The following is a 17,014-nucleotide window of genomic DNA, read 5'->3' as shown; positions in this document are numbered from 1 at the left end:
ACATTTGATAGTGAAGGGTTAATTTATGTCTAGCTTATTAAGCATAGCGCTTTTTACTCTAAAAATGAGGTAAAACGTTCATTAAGATGCCCTATATACCATTATGAGTACTTCTGAAAAATTGTATTGAGAAGTTGTTTTCAAGTAGAGGAGATTAGAGTTAGACAACTATATAAAATTTCTAGTACTGCAGCAAAAGAAATACCATAGAACTCTTTCCAAAGACACATAAATTCACTTGACTTTTAAAGATGAAATGTGGATTTTGATCCTTTTAATTTTTGCTGACATAACATCAATAATAAGTGTTTTGGTCATTTCAGACAGAAGAAATGTAATATGAATTTAATGCTTACAAGTGTCCTGGAGCATTAGGAAGTTATTTAATACTAACTCATACCGCACTTGACGGAGCTATAGGAGCCTTGATACTGTTTGCTACTATATAATTTTCTGTAGTGAAAAAGAATTGTCAAAATCAAGTTCATGTGAAAAATAAATGAATGTTTCTTATCAAGACCATTCCATAATTTTACCTTAATTTCAAATCAAAACAGTTAATAGCAGCCTTGTCATAGAATTAAAATTTTTAAAAATTAAAGTTTACCTTTTTTTAACTTTAAACAACTTTGATCTCTGAACTTTTTTCAGGGACTAGCTATTAATGTTTGCCTGAAAAAATAACTAGGTGTAATTTTTTGTACATTAAAAATGTGGGGGCTTCCCTGGTGGCGCAGTGGTTGAGAATCTGCCTGCCAATGCAGGGGACATGGGTTCGAGCCCTGGTCTGGGAGGATCCCACGTGCCGCGGAGCGGCTGGGCCCGTGGGCCACAATTACTGAGCCTGCGCGTCTGGAGCCTGTGCTCCGCAACAGGAGAGGCCGCGATAGTGAGAGGCCCACGCGCACCGCGATGAAGAGTGGCCCCCGCTTGCCACAACTAGAGAAAGTCCTCGCACAGAAACGAAGACCCAACAGAGCCATAAATAAATAAATAAATAAATTAAAAAAAAAAAAAAATGTGGGGACTTCCCCGGTGGCGCAGTGGTTGAGAATCTGCCTGCCAATGCAGGGGACACGGGTTCGGGCCCTGGTCTGGGAAGATCCCACATGCCGCAGAGCGGCTGGGCCCGTGAGCCACAATTACTGAGCCTGCGCGTCTGGAGCCTGTGCTCCACAACAAGAGAGGCCGCAATAGTGAGAGGCCCGCGCACCGCGATGAAGAGAGTGGCCCCCACTTGCCGCAGCTGGGGAAAGCCCTCGCACAGAAACGAAGACCCAACACAACCATAAATAAATAAATAAATAAATAAATAAAAATTGTATAACTTAAAAAAAAAAAAGGAACAGAATGGAGCTGTTCTGTATAAAAAAAAAAAAAATGTGAATGATACCAGATACAAATGCAGTAAAATAAATTGTATGTGGAATTTTGCCTATATTTTGAATGTTATTCTGAGGTGGGCTTTTATTAGGTCCTCAAAGGGGTTCGCAATCAAAAGAATTTAACCACTGAATAGATTCAATTATTTATCTTTATAAAGGTATTTTCAGAGCTATCATTGGAATATTTTAGATTAAGGGAAAAGAGCAGTATTTTGGGGGAGTAAGAAATCAGTTTTTTTTTTTTTTTTTTTTAAAGATTTATTTTATTGATTAATTGATTGATTGATTGCTATGTTGGGTCTTCGTTTCTGTGCGAGGGCTTTCTCTAGTTGTGGCAAGCGGGGGCCACTCTTCATCACGGTGCACGGGCCTCTCACTATCGCGGCCTCTCTTGTTGTGGAGCACAGGCTCCAGACGCGCAGGCTCAGTAGTTGTGGCTCACGGGCCCAGCCGCTCCGCGGCACGTGGGATCTTCCCAGACCAGGGCACGAACCCCTGTCCCCTGCATTAACAGGCAGACTCTCAACCACTGCGCCACCAGGGAAGCCCAGTTTTTTTTTTTTAATCAAGTTTTAGTAATAGAAATTGACTTAAGAAATATATCCACGCTTGTTAGAAAGGCAGGAGAGGGAAATTATTTCATTTAGAAATCTTTCTTAAATAAATATCCAATATTGAGAGCTATTGCTAGCCAGTGAGGGACTGAGAAGGACAAGGAAAACCAAGATGCTGTTGAGAGTAGCATGTTTAGAATTTGTCATGACAGTACATTCTTATAAATAAGCATTTGGCTTTGGCAGATTTGCAAGTCTTGCCAAAAGAAAATATGTAATAGATGTGTCTTGAAATTTCCTTCGAACTTTTGTAATTTTGAGCCATTTTTCTCGATTCATTCATTTGACCAACTTGTGGGTGATTTTTCTTCATTCTATGGGCTAAGCTGTATAGCCAAGTAGCTTATCAGTGACCAAAATTTAAGTGCATTAAAAAATATAGTAAATCTTTTCATAGTAGAAATATTCAGCTCTATTTTTTTCATGGCTTTGAAATTTGGTATGTAAGAATTCGGTTTTCTTAAGTCAGGATAGACTCATACAAGCTGCTGGGTTTTATGGATTCAGGATAGATTCATAGAAACTTCTGGGTTTTATGGTTCACTTCCTTTTATAAAGAAGTCCAGTTCAATGAAAACTGAATTCACTATTAATGAAATCTGAATTTATTGAGCTAATAAGAGAAAAATTTCTTTAATGAAACTTGATAACCTAGAAGAGTACTGATGTTCCAATGAATGCTTTTCATTGGTTAGAATGTAATGTTTTTGTCTTGATAGATGGCCCCAAACAATTGCAATATATTGAACAGTTTTTCTAGATCTTAAAAAAATAATAAAATCATAGTTAAACATATACTTTTTTGTATATAAAAGGAACAAATAATATAATTCAGCTTGACTTTAGTTCAGGGAATTTTTTTGACTGAAGACAGAATTTTTCTGAAGGAAATATAAAAATGTCATGGTATAAATTAAAAAAAAAAACTTTAAAATAAATTTTAAGTTTTAAAAAATATTTATATAGACTTGACACTGTTGTTGCAATTAGATTAATAATAAGATATATGTTAATTTTATGTAGCATAAACAGAATAAAAATATACCTAATTTGCTTTTGGTGGGGGATGTTTCGATTTAGGTTTTGCAAATTGATGATGTGACAATAAAAATAAGTGCTTTAAAGGCAATCTTTGACCAACTGATGGCATTTGGATTTCAACCATTTAAAACGAAAAAAATCAAAGCTATTCAAAGTGAAGGTGCAGAAGTAAACACTAATGAAGAGCAAGAGTCAAAAGAATCTGAAGAAGAGGCTGATACAGCCAAGAATGTTCTGAAACTACTTTCTGATTTTTTAGATAGCGAGGTAAGAAATAATCATAGCCCTATTATTGTGAAAGGTTATTGTCAGCATATATATGTTTATCCTCTTTGTATTTTTTAGGCTGAAGTTTAAACTTGGCTAACATTTTTTTTTTAATTTGCCTTTTGAATATTATAATTAAATCCTACTTTCACTTCTAATATACCTAATTTCTCACTATCAAATTACATTGTGTAGAGAATTGAAGTGTAAACAAAAATGAATGACTATTGGGAGGGGTTGTTATTTTTTCATCTTTTTTCTCTGTCTTTGTGATCTGTGACTTACAAGTTTCCCCCCCAAGGGTCTTAAGAAATAATTTAAAATAATCTTACATTGGGTGGGTGGAAGTTCTAAGATATGATATGGGATTAGATCTCTTTCCTTAGGGTACTCATGAACTACATTTTTATAGCATATGTAAACATTTAAATTATAAAGTTTTTATAATTTTTGGTGAGGTGAAATTGATATTACATTAACAATTTTAGAGTGAACAATTCATTGACATTTAGTACATTAAAAATATAGTGCAACCACTGCCTCTAATTTTTAAAACATTTTCATTATCCCAAAAGGAAACTACCCATTAAGCAGTTGCTCCCTATTTCCCCTACCACCAGCCCCTAACAACCACCAGTTTGCGTTTTGTCTCTATGGATGTAACTCTTCTGGATATTTCCTATAAATGGAATCAGAAAATATGTGGCTTTGTGTCTGCTTTCTTTCACTTAGCTTGTTTTCAAGACTGTTGTGGCTTATATCACAAGCCTTCTTATGGCAGAATAATACTCCATTTTATGTATATACCAGAATTTGTTTAGCCATTCCATCCATTGAAAGATATTTGGGCTGTTTCCACCTTCTGGCTATTGTGAATAGTGCTGCTGTGAAGATGTATTTGTCTGAGTAGCTATTTTCAATTCTTCTGGATATATTTCTAGAAGTGGCGTTACTAGGTCATATATTAATCCTTTTTTGTTGTTGTTTTTAGAATTTTGCCCCTGATACGTATCCCAACTAGTTAATGAATACATCCTCACATATTTGTCTTTTTTTTTTTTTTTTGAGTGAGAACATTTAAGTTCTCTCAGCAAATTTCAGTAATACAGTAGTGTTATCAGCTAGTCACCACGTTTTACATTTGGTCTCTAGAACTTATTCTGTTTTTTCTTTTCTTTTTTTTTAGGTATAATAGAACTGAAAGTATACCCTTTTCCATATTTCACCCACCCACCAGTCTGTGGCAACCACTTTTTCTACTCTGTTTCTATGAGTTTGACTTTTTAAAAGATTCTGCATATAAGTCATATCATGCAGTATTTGTCTGTCTTTGTCAGGCTGTTTCACTTAGCATAATGTTCTCAGGGTCTACCCCTGTTGTTGCAAATGGCAGGATTTCCTTCTTTTTATGGCCGAATAATATTGCACTATATATCTCACATCTTCTTTATTCATTCATTGATGGACACGTGGGTTGTTTCCATATCTTAGCTCTTGTAAATAATGCTACAATGAACATGGGCATGCAGATATCTCTTTGAGATTCTATTTTCATTTCCTTTGGATATATACCCCCAAATTGGATTGTGTTCTTAATTTTTTGAGGAACTTCATTCTGCCTTCCAAAATGACTGTACCAGTTTACATTCCCACCAGCACTGCACTAAGGTTCCCTTTTCTCCACATCCTTACCAACACTTTTCTCGTGTCTTTTTGATAAAGCCATTCTAACAGTATGAGGTGATATCTCATTGTAGTTTTGATTTGCGTTTCCCTGATGATTAGTGATGTTGAGCAGCTTTTCATGTATCTGTCAGCCATTTGTATGTCTTCTTTGGAAAAATGTTTATCAATTCCTCTGACCATTTTTTAATCAAATTATTTGGTTTTTACTATTGTGTTATATGAATTATATATAATTTTGGATATTAATCCCTTATCAGATATATAATTTGCAGATATTTTCTCCCATTCCATAGGTTGCTTTTTCATTTTGTTGATAGTTTCCTTTGCTGTGCAGAAGGTTTTCAGTTTGATATAGTCCCATGTGTTTATTTTTGCTTTTGTTACCTATGTTAAGGAGCTTACTATCCTGTTTTTTGTAGGCGTTTCATGATTTCATGTGGTAATTTCTTTAACTTTTTGAGGACCTGCCAAACTGTTTTCCATAGCAGCTGAACCATTTTACATTCCCACCAACAAAGAACGGGGTTCCATCCTTATCAACACTTGTTATTTTAAAATAATTTTGTTGTTTTATTAATAAGAAAAAATTGTTATTAAAAATTTTAGCCATCTTGTTTTGAATTGCCTTTCCCTAATAACTAATGATGAGTATCTACATGTGCTTTTTGGCTATTTGTATACGTTGTTTGGAGAAATATCTATTCAGATCCTTTGCTCATTTTTAAATTGGGCTGTCCTTCGGAATTCTTTATATATTCTGGGTAGTAGATCCTTATCAGATAAGTGATATGCAAATATTTTCTCCTATAGGTTGTCTTTTCAGTTTCTTAATAATGTCCTTAGATTTTTAAAAAGTTTTAAATTTTGATGAAGACTAATTTATCTTTCCTTTTGCTGCTTGTGCTTTTGGTGTTATATCTAAGAATACGTTGCCGAATCAAAAGTCATGAAAATTTATCTCTGTATTTTCTTCTAAAAGTTTTACTCCTTTAGCTTTTAATTTAGGTGGATTGGTGCATTTTCAGCTAATATTTGTATATGGTGTGAGGTAGAGGTCCAACTTCATTGGTTTGCCTGTGGACATCCAGTTGTCTCAGCACCATTAGTTGAAGAGACTATTCTTTTCCTATTGAATTGTTTTAGTACCATTGTGGAGGGTGAGAGAATCAGTTGATCATAGGAATATGGGTTTATTTCTAGACTCTCAGTTCTTTTCCACTGTTTGTGTCCACCCTTGTACCAGTACCTGACTGTTTTGATTCATGTAACTTCATAGTAAGTTTTGAAATCAGGGAGTTGAGTTTTCCAACTTTGGTTCTTTATTTTCAGTATTGTCTTGGCTATTTGGGGTATCTCACAGTTCCTTATGAATTTGAAGATTGGCTTTTCCATTTCTGGAAAAAAGTCTATTTGAATTTTGATAGGGATTGCATTGAATATGTAGATTGCATTGGGCAGTATTGCCATCTTAATGTTATGTTTTCCAATCCATGAACTCGAATATCTTTACATTTATTTAGATCATTTTTAATTTCTTTCATAAATGGTATATAGTTTTCAGAGTACATGTTTTATACTTCCTTGATTAAATTTATTCCTATATATTTTATTTTGGTTGCTATTGTAAATGGAATTGTTTTCTTAATTTCCTTTTTTGGATTGTTCATTCTTGTTATATAGAAACTCAACTGTTTCGTGTGTGGATTTGATTTTGTATCCTGCAACTTGGCTGCATTCATTTGTTAGCTCTTGTACAATAGTTTCCGTGTGTGTGTGTGTGTGTGTGTGTGTGTGTGTATTCTTTGGGATTTTTTCTATAAGACCAAGTCATCTGTGAAGAGACAGTTTTAATTCTTCCTTTGCAATTTGAATGTCTTTTGTTTTTCTTGCCTAATTGCTCTGGCTAGAACTTGCTGTACAATCTTGAATAGCAGTGGTTAAAGCAGGCATCCTTGTCTTGTTTCTGATCTTAGAGGGAAAGTTTTCAGTCTTTAACCATTGAGTATGATGTAGATTCTTCATAAATGCCCTTTATCGTTTTGAAGAAGTTCTCTTCTGTTTTTATTTGAGTTTTTTTTTTCCAGTCATGAAAACATGTTTAATTTTGTCAAATGGTTTTTCTACATCAATTGAAATGATTATGTGATTTTTTTTAATTGCTATGGTACATTACATTGCTTGATTTTCTTATGTTGAACCACCCTTGCATTCCTTGGATAAATCCCACTTGGTTATGGTGTATAATCTTTTGAATATGTTGTTGGATTCCATTTGCTAGTAATTTATTAAAGATTTTTACATCTGTATTCATAAGGGAAATTGGTCTGTAGTTTCCTTGTATTGGTCTTTGTCTGCCTTTGTTATCAGTGTAATATTGACCTCATAACCTGAGATAGGAATTGTTTTCTCCTCTTCTATTATTTTGGAAGACTTTGAGAAAGATTGGTGTCAAGTCTTCTTTAAATATTTGGTAGAATTTACTAGTGAACACATCTGGTCTTGGACTTTTCTTTTGGAGAGGTTTCTGATTTACTTATTCAATCTGTTTATTGTTATAGGTCTGTTCAGATTTTCTATTTCTTCTTGAGTCTATTTTTGTAATTTGTGTGTTTCTAGGAAGTGGTTCATTTCATCTAGGTTGTTTAATTTGTTGGTATTCAGTTCTTATTATTCGTTTATAATCCTTTTTATTTCTGTAAGGTCAGTTGTAATGTCCCTGCTTTTACTTCTGATTTTAGTTATTTTCATCTTCTTTTTTTCTTTGTTAGTCTAACTAAAGGTTTTTCAATTGTGTTCATCTTTTCAAAGAACCAACTTCCGGTTTCATTGATTCTCCCCGCCCCACCCCCGATTTTCTATCTCTTTTTTAGTTCTTTAAAGTGTAAAGTTATTGATTTGAGATTTTTTTTTTTAATGTAGGCATTTACTGCTATAAATTTCCCTCTGAACACCGTTTTTGATGCACACCATAAGTTTTTGTTTGTTGCATTTTCATTTTTATTCATCTAATTATTTTCTTTTCTTTTCTTTTTTTTTTTTTTTTTTTTTTGGCTGCATTGGGTCTTCGTTGTTGTGCTCAGGCTTTCTCTAGCTGCGGCGAGCGGGGGCTACTCTTCGTTGCGGTACACAGGCTTCTCATTGTGGTGGCTTCTCTTGTTGCGAGCTCGGGCTCTAGGCACACAGGCTTCAGTAGTTGTGGCTTGCAGGCTCAGTAGTTGTGGCTCATGGGCTCTAGAGCGCAGGCTCAGTAGTTGTGGCGCACGGGCTTAGTTGCTCTGTGGCATGTGGGATCTTCCCAGACCAGGGCTCGAACCCATGTCCCCAGCATTGACAGGCAGATTCTTAACCACTGCACCACCAGGGAAGCCCCCATCTAATTATTTTCTAATTTCCATTTTGATGACTTCTTTGACCTTTGGTGTGTAAGAAGAGTGTATTGTTTAATTTACAGACTTGTGAATTTTACAGTTTTCATCTCTTGTTGCTTTTCAGGTGTATTCCATTGTAGTTGGAGAAGACATTTTGTATAATGTCATTCTTTATGAATTTATTAAGTCTTGTTTGGGGCCTAATATAGCCTCTGTTCTTGAGAATGTTCCATGTGCACCTGAAGAATGTGTAGTCTGCTAATTTTGGGTGGATTGTTCTGTATGTTTGGTAGGTCTAGTTCGTTTATGGTGTTGTTCAAGTCCTCTATTTCCTTATTGGTCTGTCTAGTTGTTCTATCTATTACAGAAAGTGTAGTATTGAAGTCTTCAGTTATTATTTCAGAGCTGTCTATTTCTCCCTGCAATTCTGTCAGTGTATGTTCATATATTTTGGGGCTCTGTTGTTTGTTGTGTATATGTTTATAATTATCTTTTTGATGAATTGACCTTTTATAAATCAATATTTAATGTCTTGTATATCGTAACAGTTTTTGACTTCACATTTGGACTGCAAAATGGCGGAACTAAGTCCTTCCTTATCAGTATTTTCTTTTTTTTTTCTTTTATCTTTATTGGAGTATAATTGTATCAGTATTTTCTTAAATTTTGAGTTATTAGCCAAGTGATAGACTAACTTCTCGTTGGCAGTTGTCTAGTGCTGTGGGCTTGCTGACATTGCATAGATGGAAAGCTATTGCACATGAAAACTGTTTGACAGTAGATGAATTTTGTTTTTGTTTTTTAAAATAGTGCAGGTACATTAATCTTTTTCTGGCTAAACTAGATTCTGTGGCTTTGATTTTATTTTTGTCATAACCACTAAAAAATCTTGACTTCCTTGACTGTCCCCTGGGCCATAAATAATAGTTTTTCACATGCTTTAAAGTATGTGAATAGTTTTAAATAGTTTTTAAATAGTTTTTCACATGCTTTAATTGGGACAAGTCAAAGACTTGTCCCAATTAAAATTCCCATATTAGAAATTTTTAAAAAGACAGAGGGCATGCAGCCTTTGGAGTTGGAGACTTAAAGATTTGTGTTCTGGTAACGTCTGTGAATCTTCAATAAGGTATTTACTGTCTCTGTCCTGTTTCCTTATCTTTAAAATGGGAATAATGATGCCTATTCAGTGGAATAATTCTTTAATTTAGTCAACAAATATTTGAGAGCTATTTATGTGCCAGTCACTATATGCTCTTGAGAGTACAATGCTGAGTGGAACAAAGTCTCTGCCCTCATGGTTGTTGTGAGCCCTAAATGAGTTTGTATGTGGAAAGCACATGCCAGTACCGTGGCACTTATTAATCTTATCAACCTCTACGTTTTTCTTCTTATTTTTGAGTTTTGAAAAATTTCTGAAATAGTTCTTGTATCTGCTCATTCCTCTGTTTTTCCTCCTGTCCCCTCTAGTTTAGACTTGTCTTTCATTCCCAGATTATGGCCTGTCTAGATAATTTTCCTGAAATCTCATTTAAATCTTGTCTCCCTACCCTTTCAAAAATCTTCAGCCATATTTCTTTACCTAATTTTCGAGGTGTCTCTAATCTGATCACTGAGCAAACTTACTTTCCATCAATAATAATAAATAATCACCGACATTTGTTGAGGATTTACTGTGTAGATAGCACTCCTTAGAGCTTTACATGTATTATTTCTTTGTGTTTTTTGATAAGTAGTTTTATTATCCCTTTTTTTGTATATGAAAAAAGTGAGGTACAAAGAAATTAAGTAATATGCACAGGATTGGATCATGCAGCTAGGAAGTGTCAGAGGCTTGTATTTAATTCAGGCTCAATAACCAGTATTTTTAATTACTACTCTTTTATACCTGTACCTCCATTTGAATACCACTACATCTTTTCCATTTTCTTCTTTAGGTTTGTTTTGGTTTCTCTTTCTAGGAATGCCTTTTTCTACTTGTACACCTTCTATTCACATTTTACCTATTATTCACACACATTGCCACACCCACCTCTGGAGCTTTCATTTATAGGTACCTTCTCTGATGGCAGAGACCATTACTGAAGGTTTTCTATATCTTAGCACCATGATAAGTGTTTAATACATATTGTTTTGATTTCTGGTTTCACAATATTATAAGATCTTTTGGTTTTTCTAAAGAGTTTAAAAGGAATTGAAGTTTTCATAGCTAGACTAATAATTTGTCACATAGCCTTAACCTAAAAGGAAAAACCAAAATCTTTTTATGTGCCTTTAAAAAAATTCATAATAGCTGGAATGATTTTGGATAGTTTTATATAAAAATACTTATTTTAGGCTACAATGTAAGGCTTAAAAAGGAAATACAAATAAAAAATTTCTTTTAAATGAAAGTCATTTTTAATAGGTGTCTGAATTCAGGACAGGAGCTGCAGAAGGACTAGCCAAGCTGATGTTCTCTGGGCTTTTGGTCAGCAGCAGGATTCTTTCTCGTCTTGTCTTGTTATGGTACAATCCTGTGACTGAAGAGGATGTTCGACTTCGACATTGCCTAGGCGTGTTCTTCCCAATGTTTGCTTATGCAAGCAGGTATTTAGTCATATCGATAAATCAAAATCTAACTTGAAGTTAAATTCAGGCTCCCTATGAGTCATATCTATAGTATTTTGTTGTTAATGTTCTTTTTCTTCAGTGGTAAGTGAGGAAATGAGAAGAACTTACTTAGATTCTATCTACCTGAATTATTTGGCTCTTTCCTAGATGAACATGTACTGTATCTTGGTGGGGTGCATTTTACATACAATGTTGTTGTTGCTGCTTTTTAAAGAATCATATGTTTTTTCTTTGCCAACATACCTCAAATTGTTTTTCAATAGGACTAACCAGGAATGTTTTGAAGAAGCCTTTCTTCCAACTCTACAAACACTGGCCAATGCCCCTGCATCTTCTCCTTTAGCTGAAATAGACATCACTAATGTTGCTGAGTTACTTGTAGATTTGACAAGACCAAGTGGATTAAATCCTCAGGCCAAGAATTCCCAAGATTATCAGGTAGGTGAGTATGTTAGCCTGTGGATGGTCTAGGCATGGTAGCTGGCATGCTTTGGTAAAATAATCCCTCTCATAGATTCTTCCAAATAGTGAGAAGCTACATATAGATCTTGAGATTTCTAGTTTATATGGTAGCACATAACACAAAGCAAGAAAAAGAAAAAGATCTTTTGCAACTATGTGGGTGGACCTAGAGGGTATTATGCTTTGTGAAATAAGTCAGAGAAAGACAAATACTCTGTTATCACTTATATGCAGACTCTAAAAAGTAAAACGAATGAATATAACAAAACAAACACACAGTTATAGAGGACAAACTAGTGGTTACTAGTAGGGAAGGGGAGGGGAGAGGGACAAGATAGCGATAGGGGATTAAGAGACATAAACTACTATGTATAAAATAAACTACAAGGATTACTGTACAGCACAGGGAAATGTAGCCATTATTTTATAATAACTTGAAATGGAGTATAATCTATAAAAATATTGACTCACTCTCTTGTTCACCTGAAACTAATATAATATTGTAGATCAACTATACTTTAATTTAAAAAAAATCTTTTGGGAAATGGGGAGATAATCATATAAAAATAGAAGTAATCGGTGCTAACATTTTTGCTACTGAAAAGAAGTTACCGAAAATTCATCATCCTTACTACCCCCTCCCCACCTAGTTCTGGCTGTTAATCATTCTGAATAATGACCTGTTATGTAGGACTCATTGAGTCCTCAATTGTTGGCTTACCTGCTCTGTTTCTGATACAAGGAAGGAGAATTCAAAGAATGAAACTCACCTCATGCTTATTAGTTTTGTTTTTAATTCGAAGAAGATATAGTAAGTGCATACTCTCCCACAAATTACATGTAGGCTGGTTTTTAACCCTTTAATATCATTTGATCAAACATTCACCATATTGAAAATTAATGTGTTAATTATTTCAGATGCCAGCTGATTAAGTTGAAAATATTGGTCTTCTGTTTTGTTATTTAGTGACTGCATACTTCATTTGAGTTACTATGTTACATGTTATTGGAAAGAAGATTACAATGGATATTAAGGCAAAATATAGTAAGGGTCCGTGATATAGCTACAAAGTGCTTTAGCACTTTAGAAGATGGCAAGTTTCATGTGGTATGGGTGATGAGTACAGCATTACTAGTTTTCAGTCTCACTGAGTAAAATTCACTTAGGCCTTGTTGGGATTTGGGGAGTGGTTTGGATAGAGAGAAAGACTTTTAGTAAAGGTGATTAAATGTAGCTGGTAGTACAAGTCATGTTGGGGAACTATGGAAAAAATCTGTCAGCTAAGGATCCTGAATAGGCCTGTTAGGGAAGAACATTAGGATAGGGAATTTGGAGTTGACTCTATTTGCAGGGCGTATAATGAAAGAGTATAATGAAAGGGTTAATGGGATGACAGTTACTTATTAGGAAGATTAATTTGGTGGTCAGTTTCATTAGGTGAGGTGAATTGGTAAGAGGAATAGGGAGAGAATATTAATAAAGAGAGCAATTAAAAGTTGATATAATTAGGAGATAAAAGCTTACAGAAAAAGAATAATAGAAAGTCGTAGTAGAAAGTAGACAGAAAAAAGTAGTAGAAATTGACATAGAAAAAAAATTGCGAGTAGAAAAGCCTAGAAGAAAGAACTTTGTGTGAGGCAAGGGAGATGGAGGAATCCGAGATAACTCTGAGATCCTAAGTGTGGGTCACAGTAGACCTCAAAGAAGCTGTTGACATTAGGGTGTACTCTCATGATCAGCATCTTGGAGGAGTGAGGGAAATAGATTGGGCAGAGGAAGAAGTTGAACTGTCATGCAGTCTTAAGGTCCCAGCTGATCTCACAGAAGTTCCAGAATTGCTTTGTCCAGAATTGAAACAAGGCTGGGCTGTTGTACCTGTACATCTACGAGTTATTGAATGGGGACTAACCCTTGCGGGGGAGGTGTGACCTTAGGCAGAGCCCATTGTCTCTAGCTTGGATCAGTTCTGCACCTGGGAACTTTTAGCCTCCATAACTCGTGGTAGCCTGGAGAATGAATGGTCAGTAGTAAAGCAGATGGATCTGGGCCCTGTACCACAGCATCCACTCTACAAGAAGGGGAGCTCACGTGGGGAGGACTATGATAATTTTGTTGTAGACATTTTGGGATTATGTCAAGATAATTAGTTGGAAATGATGGATGTGTCAGACTGTATTGTAATCATACCATTTCAATTGACAAGGATTTTTCTCTTGATTTTCCAGGCCTTAACAGTTCATGACAATCTGGCTATAAAAATTTGCAATGAGATCCTAACATGTCCATATTCACCAGAAATTCGGGTCTATACGAAAGCCTTGAGTTCTTTAGAACTCACTAGCAGTCTTGCTAAAGATCTTCTGGTTCTACTGAATGAGATTCTGGAGGTAAGTAGTTTCTAGTTACTCTTAATGTGTATAAATTTTTATCAAAGTAGAATTTACATGATTCTATTAATTTACACATACATTAGTATGCTGTGACTTTGCTCATTTGAAATAAATATTTCCTTCATAAATTTAATAGAATTTTTAGAATGTTTTATTAACTTTATCAGTATATAGCGTTTTTGAAAGAAGATTAGAAAATTCTGCATTAAAAAAAGTTTTCTGTTACAGCAAGTAAAAGATAGAATGTGTGTGAGAGCTTTGGAGAAAATCAAGGTTCAGTTAGAAAAAGGAAATAAAGAACCTGGTGACCAAGTTGTAGCAGCACAGGATGACAACACAACTACAACTGTTTTTCAAAGCGAAGATGGTAATGACATACTAACCTGAGTATTTATAAGATTCTGTCCTTTTCATCTTTACTGAGATACATTGTTTTCCTTCTCTAACATATATGTGATTGTATGTCAGAAACAGAAGAAAAGCTTTTCTAATTAAATCCCCTTAGGAAAGTGTATTACTGATAAGTGTTTACTGTATAGTTTTTTGGTGTATATTTCTCACCATGTGACCATGCATACTATGTCCCTAAGAGTTTTGCTTGCTTATTTTCCAGTGGTCACATTTTTTTGGAACACTTATTTATGATAAGTTTTCAATAGCTGCTATTGGGACTGGTTGTCATGATTTGATCATTTAAAGTATTTCATGAGGCTACTTTTAATTTAGTTAATTAATAATTGTATTATTTCCTTTAATAGAAAACAACAAAGAAGTATATATAACTCCTGTCAAGGGTGTAAAAGCAACCCGAATGAAATCCACTCAGCAAAAGACCAACAGAGGTAATATATGGATTGACTAGCTTTTTTTAAAAATAAATTTATTTATTTATTTATTTATTTATTTATTTTTGGTTGCATTAGGTTCTTCGTTGCTGCGCATGGGCTTTCTCCAGTTGCGGCGAGTGGGGGCTTCTCTTGTTTGGAGCACGGGCTCGAGGCACGTGGGCTTCAGCAGTTGTGTGTGGGCTCAGTAGTTGCGGCATGCAGGCTCTAGAGTGCAGGCTTAGTAGTTGTGGCGCACGGGCTTAGTTGCTCTGCGGCATGTGGGATCTTCCTGGACCAGGGATTGAACCCATGTGCCCTGCATTGGCAGGCGGATTCTTTTCTTTTTTAAATTTATTTATTTATTTTTGGCTACATTGGGTCTTCATTGCTGCGTGCAGGCTTTTCTCTAGTTGCGTCGAGCAGGGGCTACTTTTCGTTGCGGTGTGCAGGGTTCTCATTGTGGTGTCTTCTCTCGTTGCGGAGCACAGGCTCTAGGCGCGCGGGCTTCCGTAGTTGTGGCTTGCGGGCTCTAGAGCGCAGGCTCAGTAGTTGTGGCACACGGGCTTAGTTGCTCCATGGCATGTGGGATCTTCCTGGACCAGGGCTCGAACCCATGTTGCCCACATTGGTGGGCGGATTCTTAACCCCTGAGCCACCAGGGAAGTCCCCTGGATTGACTAACCTTATAATAAAACTTTTCAGTTTTGTTATCCAGTGAAATACTTTGTTTCCTTAGATAGGTATAAAGATTATTCATTGTCTTCAGTATCCTTAACTTTCTTTTTGATTTATTTTAGCTGATACTAGGTTTTGCTTTGTGTCTGAAAGACATCAGTGTTGCTTCAAGTGCTTTTGATTGAAAGAAATATGATGCAAAAGATCATACTGCAAAGGACTAGTTGGGTTAAATTAAGATTTTTATTATCAAATGATGAACGATGATTTTATATTTATATTATCAGTTGTTTGTGGTCTGTCCTTTATATGATTAAGCATTTTTGTCCCTTTTATCCTCCTAGTATTTTTCTGGGCTTCTATTTTCTGTTTTATTTCATATTTTCCCAACATAATTTATTTTCAAAGGGATATCCAACAATAGGGGATTTGCTGGAATAAAGTAAATGTTGACTATTAGGGGATCACTTAGGAAAAAAAATGTGAAATTCAAGGTCTTTTTAATCTTTTATTATTATTTTCTTATTACAAAAGCAATGCATGCTTATTACAGAAGAATCAGAAAACACATCCAAGCAAACTAATCAAAAGAATGCTAATAATTCCACCTATGAACCAACCATTATTTTAATCCCTGAAAAATATTTTTTGAGGCCCTTTTCTGTGTAGACTTAATTTTTTTCTAAATGGAAAAAAATAATATTGTTTTATAGCCAATCAGTTATTTAAATGCTAATTGCTGGATAATTGTTCCACATTAGTCCCATATTGTTGGATGTTTTCTTGGGGATAACTGCTTTAGAAGTTTACAAGCAAATATGTACAGTTGGAAGAAAACAGAAACAAAAAGTCTCACTTGAATAAGTAGGGTATATAAATTTCAACCAAATGATCATACTGAATAATTTGGTTTTGATCAGATTGCTTTTAGTCAGGTATAAGAACTCCACCTCTTTTTTTTTAATAGCTCAAACTTCATTTATGTATGCTGTTTTATTATCATAAATGAGCATCACAGGCCACTTCACTGCTTAACCTTGTGAATTTCTAGCTAGTAGAATTTTTGTAACCCCCCAGCATATAAAGGGCTTTAATTTTTATACTGAAATGTTTTAGAACACACATTTGAATTGACCATGTATATGTTTGAATATTTTACAATAGACCGTACCTTACTGATTAAAGTTCTATTTACTTAGGATCTGTTTTATGGGCTTAACCTCTCTTTTTAACCTTAATTTTCATTAGGTTCTCCATATACCTTGTGCTATGAGGTACTTTCTTTATATAACATTTTTCACATGCTTCTTTCCCCCAAATAAATTGAACAAAATTTGCCACCTATAACTCAATTTCCATCTTTTCCCTTGCCTATTATAAGAGCTTACAAAAGAAATTAGTAAAATTTTGATCTTGCTGGGGTTCCTTTTCTCTCCATGGTGTTGATAATTTGTACCAAGGTGGCTGGGAACTAGGAGGAAAGGGTGTTGAAGAGGGAAAAATAAAGGATTTGGGTAGCCCAGAAAACAGGTTAAAAATGAGCAATTGATAATAGATTTTGATAATGAATTATATACTGTCTTTAAGGACGGAGAAAAGTGATAGCTTCAGCTAGAACGAACAGGAGACGTCAGACTGTTGAGGCTGAGGCTGACTCTGAAAGGTATGCCATGCACATCTAGAAT

General features: G+C 35.0%; 1 protein-coding gene across 1 annotated transcript in view; it reads left to right on the top strand.

Annotated features, from left to right (window-relative positions):
• The window catches only part of NCAPG (non-SMC condensin I complex subunit G), a 39,385-nt gene that overhangs the window by 21,243 nt on the left and 1,128 nt on the right, over positions 1–17,014 (top strand). The window contains exons 14-20 of the mRNA XM_057547450.1: positions 3,080–3,307; positions 10,769–10,950; positions 11,238–11,412; positions 13,663–13,824; positions 14,056–14,194; positions 14,586–14,669; positions 16,917–16,992. Coding sequence (XP_057403433.1) covers positions 3,080–3,307; positions 10,769–10,950; positions 11,238–11,412; positions 13,663–13,824; positions 14,056–14,194; positions 14,586–14,669; positions 16,917–16,992 — 1,046 coding nt within the window. The remainder of the gene's footprint in view (positions 1–3,079; positions 3,308–10,768; positions 10,951–11,237; positions 11,413–13,662; positions 13,825–14,055; positions 14,195–14,585; positions 14,670–16,916; positions 16,993–17,014) is intronic.

Source organism: Balaenoptera acutorostrata, chromosome 5, assembly GCF_949987535.1.
Source record: "Balaenoptera acutorostrata chromosome 5, mBalAcu1.1, whole genome shotgun sequence".
In the NCBI taxonomy this organism is placed as follows: Eukaryota; Metazoa; Chordata; class Mammalia; order Artiodactyla; family Balaenopteridae; genus Balaenoptera; species Balaenoptera acutorostrata.
This window is presented reverse-complemented; position numbering and strand designations above follow the sequence as displayed.